At 51.5% G+C, this 13,528-nt stretch overlaps 1 protein-coding gene across 4 annotated transcripts in view; it reads right to left on the bottom strand.

The window, feature by feature from the left end:
- LOC125338382 (protein CEPU-1) overlaps positions 1-13,528 on the bottom strand; it is a 356,024-nt gene that overhangs the window by 18,319 nt on the left and 324,177 nt on the right. For all 4 annotated transcript variants that reach the window (XM_048329065.1, XM_048329067.1, XM_048329064.1 and 1 more), the window contains one exon: positions 9,422-9,547. In XM_048329065.1, the coding sequence (XP_048185022.1) occupies positions 9,422-9,547 (126 nt within the window). The remainder of the gene's footprint in view (positions 1-9,421; positions 9,548-13,528) is intronic.

Genomic DNA, 13,528 nt, shown 5'->3' with positions numbered 1-13,528 from the left:
CACCACCTCCAGCTGCGGCAGCATGCCAGATGTGCTGCCAGATGTGCCCACTGCCAGTGGCGCTGCAGCTGTGGGCACCCCTCCACAGCACTGCCGGTCCCGCCACCTTCCCAGCCTCGGGGCATGACCACCTACCCCAACTACCCAAATTCCTGCTGCCCTGCCCCAGAAACCCATTGCTTTGCTACAAGCCATTAAATACCCTAAGTACACAGCAAAGTTCCTGCTGGCTGTTTAACATGAGCAGAACATGATTTTTTCTCTCCCCAAATTCAAGTGAAAATCCCTTTTTCTGTGTCTGCAATGGTATTATAGCTCCGTGGCTCTTCACTGATGCTCTCCAGCTCAGTACCGGGCAGCTGAGCTGCTCCGGCTCGCCAGCACGTTCCAGCTCCTTGCCCTTACAAGCACAGCAGTGTTTCTCAGCCTCACCAGAGACAAGGAGACTCTTTTTCTACCCATATTCAGGCCAGGGGAAGGGCACAGCCCTGAGGCCCACGGCAGTGACCGAGCACAGACATCAACAACTGATTTACAAACTGGGGCAAACACTGGTGCAACATCTTTCCTGACAAGTGTCAAGGTCATGGGACAGGGAAACGAGGAGGTGAGTGTAGGTCAGTTCTGTCAGAGCATCCTCCGCCCACCACATCCCTCCCTGAAGTCACTTTGCCACTCACTCAGTTTCCTCCCTTTCCCTCTACCCTCACTTTCTCTCCTCCTCTTTTCCCTCTTCCTCCCTCTGCCACGTGGTCCTTCCCTCAGTCCCTACTCTTCACCTTGTCACCTTTCCTCCTCTACACCCACTTCTCTCCTGCACCCCTGGGACACAGAGAGGGGCTGGCAACCTGCCCTGCCTAATCCCAGGGCTACCGACTCCTCGGGAACTTAATATTCACGACGGAGAGAAACATTTCACGGCGAATTGGACGCACATTCAACTGGAAATGGAAATTTTATGACTCTTCTCACTCCGCGCAGCAGATTACACCAGCTGAGAAAACATGGAAGCAAATGAACAACCTGTGAACTGTAAAGTATATTAATAATGAAATCACAGCCCGGGAAATGAAGGCTTTATTCTGTTTATATTCTGCTCCATTAATGGAGAGTTCTAGCAGTAGCTCCGCCCCATTAGCCGGCAATCTGAACCCCAGGAAGAGTGCAAGGATGGTGGGGGAATGGTGGCAGAGGGCAAAAACCTCCTTCCCTCTGGGAAGTTTGGCTCAAAGCATTCCCTTGTGCTGCCTCCATGTATGGACAGTGGGGGTGGGTGAACATGGGGGGTGTCTTTGGTGCCCTGAGCCGTGCACCCTTGGGAGCAAGGTTATAAGGCAAGGAATGGAGCAAACGGTGATGCCAGGAAAAAGAAAGAACAAATTTGGGTGGAAATCAGCTCCAACACCACAAGGAGCCACCCAGCAAGGTACCAGCACTGGGAAAACCATCCACGTACAGCCTCATGTGCTTTCTCCCTGTGCTGCTCATTCTTGTGGTTTGAGCATCCCCACCTTGCCAGCACCCTTCCCACCCCTCATCACCACATCCCATTTTTCCAGGGATGGAAGTACTTGTGCACCTATTACTGTATCCCGCAGCCATCGAGAGGAGAGGAGAGAGATCCAGCAGGCAGGAATTGTGCAGCAAAATTGATTTATTTAATTATTTTATGAACTCTTTTATAGACTTTTTTCTTCACAGTCTAATTGGTCAAAGGATCAGCCCCCCCTTGGGGTGATTGGCTAAAATCCTAAATCATCCATTGTCAAAATATTTTCTTACTGTACCATAAACAAAGCTCTGCAAAGTCGCAGGTGTTCATAGCTTATAGAACTCTGCTGATATCTTCCGTGAGGGAGAAAAATATCTCATGGGCTTAGAAAGAAGCAGGAAAATTTCTTGCTAACAGCATTTTTGTATCCACATGCACCCACAGCCCCAAAGCCATGCTGATGGCTACAAACCGAGCCAGGCCAGCAAGGCTTGTGCAAATAAATATTTCAGTGCTATTCCCCGGCACACAGCCCTGTCCTTGGCTCAGCAGACCTGGGCCACGTGTGACACAGCCCAGCCGGGTTCTCTCCTTCCCGAAAACAACAGCAGCAGCTTATGCAAAGCACATCACGGGAGCTAAAAGGAGCCAGAGCAGAGTTTTCTATAGCTGGAGCGACCTGGTGTTGACAGAATGGGGACGCATTTCCACAGCTCAGATTTTTATAATAATACCTCAGGGGAGTGGCTGGCAAAGTTTGGCCCAAATATAATTAGTTTGCACAGCTATTACGGGCTGATAAAAGGTTTTAATTTGTGTGGAGATCTCTGGAATCTCAGACACTCCTGTCCCTTGCTCTTCTCCAGGCCAGCTGAATGAAAGGAGAGTCCCAGGCAGGGAGTGACACAAAGCCATGCATTTATCAGGGAAACAGGGAGTTGTGTTCAGCAGGAAAGAAGAGATGGAAAATCCAACAAGCTGACACTGCTGGTGTGTTGGGTTTTGTCTGCTTTGTCCCACCACGCCAAAGAAATATTCACGTACCCCTTTCTTCCTGCGGGTTATGCCATGCAGAGCACGGATCAGGGCATTTACAACTCCTCAGTGGGTCTCACCTTCGTGGGAAAGGTGGTCAGAGACCGAGGGGATGAGACACAGGATAAAATTTGGGAGTGCAGGCAGGGCTTCCTGCTTTTGCCTCCTATTAGGACAGCAGGCAGATGCTTCCCCAGACCGTGATGAGGAGCAGAGCCCACTCTGCCTCTGGCAAATAGGGAAAGTGTGACGTTGCAAAGCTGCATTTAGGGAATGTCTTGAAACCAAGAGGGTTTTTCCCCGCCTTTTCTTAAGGGAAAGACATTGCCTCATTTGTAGCTGGAAGGGGTTTCGTTATTTTTGTACCAAGATGCATATTTTAAAGGTAGCTATGCCAAATATGCAAAATCAGCTCAAAGAGTTCATTTCCACCATGAAGGAAATCAAAAATACTACTTTTATACACATAAAAGTACATAATCTCCTATTGCTTTGAAAAAGCAGGAGGAACCAGGGTGCATCAGGAAGGGAAATGCTAAAAGGAGCTTCCCACATGGCACGCTGAGTTTTAGTCATTCCTTAGGGAAAAAACCTGGAGCCCATGACGTAATTCCACCAGATTCTGTCTCCTGCTGGCCCAGATCCCACTCCCATGGGAGCTGATGGGGAAGCTGCTGGCACTCAACAGGATTAATGTTCCCTCTGCCCCTGTCAGGATCTTGCTGGATCTGTCGCATTTGTTCACACTCTTCTCAAGCAACCCATGGCAATGCCAGCTGCCTCCTTCACCACAACCACACAAAAACCAGTGTCCATCCCGAAGTCCTGCTTCTCCATGGCCTATTTATTTCCCCTATTTGTACACCCTACATGATACAAGCAGAGCAGGACCACCGCTGACCCTTTGCCCGGCTGCTCTGTCCGGCACACGCTGATTAAACGAGTATCAAAAGTGGTGGCAGATTTACAGGTTAACAATGATTTAGTGGAGAACACCGCAGCCAAATTAATGCCAGCTATAATGTAGTTTACCTCATTAAACAATGCACACCAAGATCCTGTCTGTTGTAAAACAATTGGTCTCTGAAGCCTAGTGTTCATCTTCCAGGGTTGCTGGGAGATAATAAATGGGTAATATTCCGGCGATAATGGTAATGGAGTCACGGCTCAGAGCTAATATTATGGCAAAGCAGTAATTATTTCAACAGTAAACAAGGGGACGGTTGAGCTGCCGACAGGATTGGAGCCAGCTGAAATGCTCCAGTTAATACAGTGGCGACCAGGCCTCCAACTACCTCCTGGAAGGACATGCTTGGCCATCAAGTGGGTCAGTTGAACCTCTGTTGAGTCACCCAGCAACCAAAAGACAGGAGGGACACAAGCAACAAAGGGAGGTGGGACAGCATGTTCAGCGTGGTGGCCGTCCCAATGCAACCCAACCCATCCCAACCCAACCCAACCCAACCCATCCCAACCCAACCAGGGCCCGTAGCTCAGGCTCTGTGCTCCATCACACAGCAGGCTCACTCGCTTCCCTTCTTTGACACACCACTCGTGTTGGCTCAAACCAAATCTCCAAAGCAGGCAAGAGGCAGAGCAGAGACACAAGACCCAGGATGAACACAGAAGGAGCCTTACACGAACCATCTGCTCCCTCTGAGAGGTATTTCCCTGCTAAAAGGGCCAGCAGAGGACACGGCTCTCTGGTCTTCCGTTAATGAGGTGACGTGAGGCCGGGCTAGAGGGAGCAATCTCACAGCATGGGGAGCTGATCAGGGGAGGAACAAGGCAGCACAGAAGCAGGCAGAGATTTTCCCACCTAAATGGATCCCCCTTCTCCTTGTGCCTCCCAGCTGGGCTCCAAATCCTATGTCCAACCTATAGATATCCCCTGCCTCCTCTCCAGGGAGGATCCTGGAAAGATGAAGAGGGCAGACCATGTGCTTAAGGGACAAACCTCTGAGATGGGAGGGTGTGTCCCCTTCCCAGGGATAAGCACCTCTTCAAGCTGGATATTTTTTGCAGACATTTGTCCTCTTGTTTCAAGCCTCACCAAGAGCCAGGGAGAACCAATATATCCAAATATACCAGACTTCTCCCAGAGTCCCTTTGCTGGTTTGCTGCTGATGTATAGACAGATGATCTCATGAGACCTCTGCCACATCAGGCCACCGTGTCTCATCTATCTTAAGTGCGTATACGAGCTGTGATTACTGCTGCGTCTGAGTGCCTCACGTCTGGAATGTGTTTATCCTCCCGCAGTTCTCTGAGACAAGGGACTGCGATTGTACCTCTTCCAGAGAGGCCACGGAGGTTAAACAGACTGATCATGGGGGATATGCTGGATGTGGCCACATCAGGATCCTCCGAGCATCTCCCCAGTCTCTGCCTTGTGGCACTGAGGCATCACCTGCTCCACAAATGGCAGCTTGGCCTCAGCTCAGGACTCCGGCTCCGCATGGGATGCAGCTTTCAGCACCCAGCCTAATCCTGATCTTAATGAGGGATTCCCGCCACAGAGACCTCTCGATCAGACCTCTCACAAATAAATACACCATCAGCCAAACCATAATGTTTTCCTACCCTGGCAGCTGCTGTCTTGAGCCTCACACCAGAATCCATCACACTACAGCAAAAATCAAAAAGCAATTAGGCAAAACCATGGCAGAAAAGTCCATCAAAGGTCATTAAGGATGACGACTTGGATGCAGCCTCTGGCTCAGGATGTCTGTGTGTGGCAGAGCGGTGCTGGATGAGCCAGTGGAGGGATCCACACACGGACCCCCAGTTTTACACCCTTTCCTTGTGCCCCTGGCCCTGTCATGGCACAATAACCCCACTTGCCTGCCCACAGAGCCTTCCTCATCATTACTGCTAAGCTGTGCCTGCTCCTCCTGGGACAGAGGCTGCCGAGCCTTCATCCCTCCTGGAAGATCCCTCACTTCAATTCCTTGGCACGCTTCCCAAGCTTAATGGGAGGCATGACGAGTCTTGTGTCTGCAGCATGGACAAATATCCCCTGGATAGCTCAACATGGTGCCACTCTCTCTGCCAGTGCCTTGGCGTCACCCTGAGCCAGTGGCCCAGGATGCTGTGCTTTTTCCTAGACAAGAAATCCCAGCCTTCAACCACCGAGAGATGAAAACTCTCCTGACAATACAACAATTTCCATGACAACATCAACTACCCCCCAAAAATAAATAAAAAGCCCAGTAACTATGGAAACACCTGAGTGACCAAAACCAGGCTATTAACTAGACAACCTCGCCACAGTTTACAGACAGCATCAGCACTGCGAGGCTGGGGACTGTAATCCAGCCAAAGCCTCAGAAACCCAGACATGCTCAGCACCTAAGGGTGCAAAATGGATGTTTATGGGCACACACAGCACTGCCCTTCAGACCCCTGAGTCCAAGTCTCTGCAACTTCCACCTCCTCCAGGCACATACTGCTGCCTTCACCATGGGTGTTACATCCAGGCCACTGTTATCTACATCGTTCTCTCCCTCTCTGCCTGCTCCGTCCCTTCACCCTGCTGAAGATGCCTCTCTTAATTGCCATCCCAAGGGTCTGGGCCCCACAGGGGTGCCAAGAAGGGATGGAGCCGCCCCATCCCATGCCAGAGCTTGGCACCTTGCTGTGGTTTCAGAGAGCTGAGTTTTGAAGCCCCAGTGCCTGGCAGCTCCGCTGGCACTTGTGGTGCCAGTTGGAGCATCCAAGCCCAGGACAGAGCTTCAAAGATGTTAAGCCTCCTCTGCTGAGGCAGAAGAAGCTGTGACTCCAGCAGCTTCACTTCTTTTTCCACCTCAGTCTGTTCAGCTGCATTAACACGAGTTGCTGTGAGTTAAAGCAGCCTTACCGGGAGGAGAAATAAAATAGGACAGAGAGGAGTGAGGCAGAGGGACAGAAGACAGGCTGTATCACACCTTAGCTGGACAGGCCACAGGTTCACAAAGCACTTCTCCAGAGCCAGCAGCCTGCTTTTGCTCATGCAGGAGGATGAGGATGGGCACAGGTAGGACCAAGGCTCTGAGAACTGATGGAGGCACCAAGGGGGCCAGCACCCCTGTGATTCTTGAAATCAGAAGTAGAAAACTCTCTTGCTCAGGTTCACTCAGCTCTTGAGTTACACCACGAACATGTTGTCCTCATCCCAGCTGCAGGAACTCCCCCAGCCCCCAAAGCAAACAGAGCCTCCAGAATGTGCTGAACGGCTCCTAGAACACGGCAACAGCTGCAAACAGGAAAATTCAGCAGAGTTTACCAGCCCAAGCCACTGAATGCAAATTCATCAGAGCAGAGACAGAACAGCCCAGAGGTCAGGGGAGCCTGGAGTGGCTGGAAAAGGGTCTTGAATGAGATCAGTCACTGGGGAGCTGGGCTGCTCTCAGTGTAAATTCTCTGAAGGGCCTGCCCATGCACTCCCTGGTGAGCAAACGCTCTTATTTGCTCCATTTCCCACCAAGAGGTGCACAGTGTGCTCGCAGGTGCCAAGGAAATCATAAAACCTGTGACACGCTTTTGCACAGAGCAGCACTCACCAGTGTCAGCACAGGCACCGGTCCTTCAGCTCCTGGTGTGGCCGTGCCTGGCACACACAGCACTGGCACAGCCTGTCCCAAACAGCACCGCTGAGAGCCACTTCCCCACCCTCTGTGTAAACCCTTAAATTATGCACCAGCATTCTCTCAAACAATTCTCCCTCACCCCTTTTCTCCACCACTTCAAGCGAGATGGAGGAAGACGGTGAGAAGGAACAGGAGGCGGCTCGCTCACGACTTCCCATGGGATGAGCAGCAGAACAACAGCCAAGAGGGGCCAGCAGCAAGCTTTGGGTTTTGCTTGCCCCTGGCTCTCCAAATTAGAATATATCCTACTAGGAAAAGGGATACCATCCCAACACCTGCTACAGCACCTCTACGCATCTTCCCTAGCTCTCATTTCAGTCCTCACACTCCGGAGCTTCATCTCTGCTGTGTGTGGTGAATGCAAAATGCAGAAGTAGAGGTTTCCCTTGGCGGCTTGGCAGACCTAGAAACAGAGGAGCTGCCCACAGAGATGGGCAACCATGGAAGTTGTCCTGGGCCACCTCTGTGCTCATCACCGTCCCTCAGCAGGAGACCAGGCTCTGGTAAATCTCTGTGATCATTTGTTCCCTTTGAGTTTTGAAAGCAGAATGCCTAATCATGGCCAAAATCAGGAAAGAGCTGCTGCTGCAAATTACACGGCGCCACAGGTAATTTCTGATTAGCTCACTCTTCCTCTCCTGGTGCATCCTCAGTTTCCATAGCAGCTAAGTCCTAAGTAAAATGGAAACATCTGGTTCAAGCGCAGGTAAAGATTCCCTGGGGAACAAAACCTGCTGGATGGCAGCAAACACAGAAAATAGCCCTTGTGAAAGACAGAGGCATCAGGAGCTGGGAGCCTGCTTAGGAGAGGATGGATGGCACGTGGGAGAAGGCAGCAAGGGGCACAGGAGTGGGAGACAAGGGTTCTGGGGAGCAGGAGGGGATGTGGGAAGGAGAGTGAGGCCGTGGGAAAACAAGATGCCTGTGTAAAACAGGTGCTGAGGAGGCTGAGCAAAACAAAAACATGTTGTCAGGGTAGACAAGGGGAAGAGTAGGAAGACAAGGCTTCAAGGTGGGAACACATGGACTGCCTCGACCATAAATGCTGCCCGATGGCGACACACAGTGACAGCAACTTTGATTCCACAGAGAGACGTTCAGGGATGGAGAGGAGCACAAGAATCCATGCACAGACCCTGACCAAAGCCACCAGCTCGGAAGCAAGACCACCTGCAGTGGATAAGCCAACATGTGCTCAGGGGGAATGGTTTGTAGAGGCTCCTGTCAAAGGAAGGGGCTGAGATGCCGCCGACTCAGCTCGCTCTGCCTGGGCTTTGGAGAGTGATGGATCTGGCCCAGCCGTCCGCTCCAGAGCAGACAAATAGCAAAAAATCAATGGAGCTGCAGCGAGACACCGCAGCCCTTGTCAGGAGCTGAGCAGGGAGAGCAGCCACGGCGCCATCCGTCACTGCCGCCCCTGCGCCGGCTCCTTCGGCTGCCGGGCAGCCTGGCTGGGCGTCCCCAAGGAGAGCTTGAGGCAGTTGTCTGGAACAACAGCCCACGTTGGTAAAACCTCAGGGGAAACACGACTCTGAGGTGGAACTGAAGCGCTTAGACAGGAGCAGAGGATCAGAGCCAGGCATTGCCGCTTGGCCGCACGGCTCATCCCACCCAGAGCCTCCAGATCTCACCCCCGGATCACCCACGAGAACCTTGCAGCCACCTGGGAATAACAGAGCAGCAAAATGCAAAGCAAATGCCAAAAAGCAGCTGGGAAAGGGGGTTGAAATTATACGGTCCTGAACGCCTGGGAATTTGCTTCCCAGCAGTCACACCCACACAGTTCTGCTGAAGGTTTGCTTACCAATTAACAAGGCCACCAATTAATGCTTCATGTGTTTTCCTGCTTATTTGCACTATTTACAATCATCCTTTGAAGCAACCTGTATGAATTGCCTGAAAAATTTTCAAAACATGGCCAGACAAGCACGTTCAATGTGCAGAGCAAGTGGCCCATGCAGGAGCTCCACGATCTTTGTGTGTCCCTTCCAATTGAGAACATTCCCTGATTCCATTAATCTCCAAGCACGACAACCCCAACCTGGCACCTACAGCCAGTCCTCCACAGGACCAAAACCATCAGCTCCTCTTCAGACCACCAAAATGGGTGTTCCTCCACCAAAGTCACCAAGTCCTATTTAAGTCACATCTTTTTGGTGCATTTCACCTTCTCTTGGCAAGTGAATGAGGCACCAACCCCTCCCCAGCCACTCACAAAGAGTGCTGTGCCCTTCCCAAAATATTTCTGGTAATGTTTGGTTCTTACCTTTGGGTGAGATGTGTCTCCAGGTGATTGTTGGGTCTGGCCTGCCCGTGGCTATGCAGGTGAGGCTGACGTTGCCGCCCTCGTTGATGGAGATGTCGGAAGAGATCTCGGTGATTTTTGGAGACACTGCAATGACACAAAGAGGAGAAGGAAAATGAAACTGGTTCTGCTTCAACTCAAATCTTAAACTGTGGGTGAAGCAGGCTGAATTTCCATCCTCCCTCCACTTTGACAATCTATGCAGTAGCCCATCAGTCTCATCTGACTTGGCAGGAACAAACAGGGAAAAGAGGGGGCAGAGAAAATACAGCTGAAGTAGGAAGAAACTGTAGCCGGAGGGAATTCAGTCATTTTAGGGAGGCTCGAGAAGCTCCTCCTCAGCACCTCTGTGGTGTGAGAGACAGTATTTCTTCCCACCCCACTTCCAGCATTCCTTGTGTCCTCTTAGCCATGACAAACCCTTCCCAGCAGAGCTGCATCGTCCTGAGAAAACACCATTTACCCCTTCAAACTCCTGCAGCTTTTCCTGCAGCTGTGCAGGCTCTCTGCCCGGCCCTTGTAACCACAGGAGCACCAAGACGAGCTGGGCATGAAGACAGAGTCTGCTGAGGAGCCTCTAAGGTTGACCACCATGCAAAGGAAGGGAAATTCCATAGGGATGAAAGCCATCCCGCTGCATTGGCACTGCCACCCCAAGCACTCAGGAGTGGGTCACAGAGGGTCCAGACCCCGGAGGGGACACAGGTACAGAACGGGGGTGATGAGGAAGGGGCTGGGAAGGGATGAAGAGCAAGCAGGGAGCGCTCAGCTCCTGCTACTACATGAGCACAGGACATGATGTGGCTGCCGGGGAGGGCTGGAGGTTCTGGGAGATCAACGGTGGGGATGTATGAGGGAAAATCATCAGCTGCTGTTATCAGCCTGCGCCTGCAGAACGTGATAAAGACTGTCACCTTCCTGGGTTTATTTCCAGGCTTTCTCCGGAGCCCAGCAGGGACTGGCACCCTGCTGCAGCGTTTTGCAGGAGAGTCACGAATCACCTGCGCCTTCCACCCTTCCTGGGAGAGCCCTGCTCATCACTCCACTCGGAGCTGCAGCCCAACACCCCAATTCCTGACTTGGACCCCACTCCCGAGCCTCCCTTCCCTGCCTCTCCCCGCCTCCCACACCTTCCAGGGCTGCGCCAAGCCGGAATGACTGCAATGGCCTTGCACGCAATGCCTCTGCTGTGCAGGTAAGTAATTTATTGATCCGTAAAGCACTCCAAGATGCTCTGGAAGGGATTATGTCATGCCAGTGCCGTGCAATAAAATAAAAAATGATGGATTTTTTGTGAACATGATGGTGATTTAGGGTTTGTAGTTGGAAGTGTAGTTAAAGTACATTTTAAGTGGAAATCAAGGTGGGTAATGAATTATTCTCTGTTTTGAAGGGCTGCTGTGAGTTCATTTTTTTGCTGCTCTGGGCACGATGGCTAATCTGCTAATCATGCACTGGAGAACAGCTCTAGATCAGCTGCTCCCAAACAGAGGGGGCTCTGGGGCAGGACAGTGGAGGCCACAAAGACAACACCTAAAGAAATATTAATAAACTTCAGTGACAGCAAGGGGACAGCACATTCCTCGTGGGACCACTCAGAGCTGGGAATGCTCTGCCCATGGCCAGCTCCATTGAGGAGATGCAATTAATTACAACATCGTTATGATTGCCCCGCTGTGTTCCTGGTGAGGCTGGGACTGCCAGCCAAGAAATCCATGCGTGCTCTAAAAACACAGAGCTGATGCTCTGGACAACAAAAATAGGCCAAGGGGGTATTACCACTGTCATTTTGGAGAGGTGGGAAGAGCCAAGCGGAGGCGCAGTGATCGCCCACCTTTGCCTGGGAAGCAGCAAGAGCTTCCAGCTCTAAGTCCCAGGAAAACTAAAGCAGTATCCATCATCTTTAAAGCGCTGTTTGCTGCATCACAGAGGAACCTTTCTGATGTTTTTAACTGCTGAATCCACATCGACCCAATTCAGCTTGTTTTGCAGAGGCTTTAAAAAAAACAAGTCAGACTTTACACTGCTGCTCTGGGACTGCACAGACACATTTGCACCCACCCAGACGAGAGACAAAAATCAACTGACCAGGTTGTAAAACATAATTAAAACAACTTAAACTTGGGTTTGATTGATAGGACACAGGGGAATGGCTTTAACCTGGGGAGGGTTGATTTAGAACAGGTATAAGAAGTTTTCTACAATGAGGGTGGGCAGGCCCTGGCACAGGGTGCCCACAGAAGCTGTGGCTGCCCCTGGATCCCTGGAAGTGTCCAAGGCCAGGTTGGATGGGGCTTGGAGCAACCTGGGATAGTGGAAGGTGTCCCTGCACATGGCAGGGGTGGAACTAGAGGGTCTTTAAGGTCTCTTTCAACCCAAACCTTTCCATAATTCTATAAAAAGCAGCTCGAACTGCTCATGCACCAGGGAAAAAGTTCACCATACTCTGGCAAGCTCAGGACACTTTGAGGGGAGATGCAATTTACTGCGTCCCATCTGGAATGAGAGGAGGCAGGAACATCTGGGAAGCAAACCAGAGAAACGTCACTGAAGCTGTTAACTAAGTCTGGAATTGTCTATGCAGTGGTTGGATTTAACACGGTGGTTATTGTATGCTAATTAAATATTTGAATATTTAACCACACAAACTATTCCAAATGCCTTTCTGGAGGCCCAACAGGTGTGTTGTAAGGCTTTTGCCAGACCGGGGAGGGAAATCTTAATAAATAAATGATCCAAGTATATATTTAATATTACTTAACAGTCCATTCCCACTGCACTAAAGGACTTTCACCAGCACTTGGCATTTCTGCAGCAGTGGGGCAGAGGAGACATTTCCTGTGCCGAAAGCAGGACGCAGATGGAGCTGTGCCCCTTTGGGAACGAATGAATAAATAAAGCTAAGTAAATGCAGGCTTCCCAGGCGGGAACCCTCTCCTTGCGGGCAGTCCTTTTGTGTTCAGCATCTCTCTTGCTCGGAAGTGATTAAACATGGCAGCGTTGGCCAAGCTGCTCCAGTGACACAGCACAGATTTCCCCAGAGGCAGGCTGGTGCTTTATTGATCCAACTTCTTCTTTTTTCCCCCCTCCATCCTTGCCACGGTTCTGGGGAAGGTCTCTGGGTGCTCTCAGGCGCCCGCAGGTGCCCAGGGCATGCCCCCAGTTTGCCCCAACGTGGTGCCCGCTCGCAAACAAGAGTCCCCAGGACAGAAAGCAGCTTGCTTAAATATTTAACCAAAGCATATGGTGAGCGCCACATTCGAGGGTGTTCAGTCAGGTGATAGATGTCTTTCCAGATCCAAGCATATGTGCTTGCCGACACACATCTATTCCCTGGCGCACAGACGCCCTCCTGCCACTGGCACAGATGATATCCCTGCACTGCTTTCACCTTCAAACACCCGCTCCCGAGCCAGCACAGGTGCGCAGCTCATGGATCCCCTGCCTGTATCCCACGGCAGCGCTGCACACAGATCTTCACATCCTGGGAATGTGGTGGGACTCCCCTGGCTTTTCTGCCACCCCCTCTGCCGCCTCTCCCATGGCACCTGTTGCAGGACTGATGCCTTCCCTGATTATTGTTTCAGCTGCCTTTTATAGATCATCCCAAACTGCATAAACATCCCCAGCTTTGCCTCTTTGCTCAGGCCCCGCCACCTCCGTCTCCATCATCATCACCTCCCCACCCACCTTCCGGGCACGCGCTGACTGTGCTGCTTGCCTGGGCTTTCCTCTCCCTGACCCCACCTGTCTCCTGACACCCCGGCACCCCAAATTTCAGCCAGGCTGACTGGAGGATGCATCTGGAACAACCTCTCCACCTCAGACTGGCAAGGGGACTTCAAATGAGCCGCACCAAGTTGCTTATTCCTTCTTCAAGGAGCAGTTGCATTTTTTTGCCTTAACTGCCCCCTTTCCACCCACTTTTGAGAGCCAAGCAAGAAGTACAGAAATACAGCTGTGACCTTCCCAGACCAGCAAACGCCTTCTGGTGTGGGAGTGAGGCAGAGCAAGTGCTTGTCCCAGCCAAGGGGTCTCAGCCCCTGGCACAGCCTGGGAGCAAGCAGG

The sequence above is a fragment of the Corvus hawaiiensis genome, chromosome 25 (assembly GCF_020740725.1).
Source record: "Corvus hawaiiensis isolate bCorHaw1 chromosome 25, bCorHaw1.pri.cur, whole genome shotgun sequence".
In the NCBI taxonomy this organism is placed as follows: Eukaryota; Metazoa; Chordata; class Aves; order Passeriformes; family Corvidae; genus Corvus; species Corvus hawaiiensis.
Note: the sequence above shows the minus strand (reverse complement) of the source record. Positions and strands in the feature narration are given on the sequence as shown.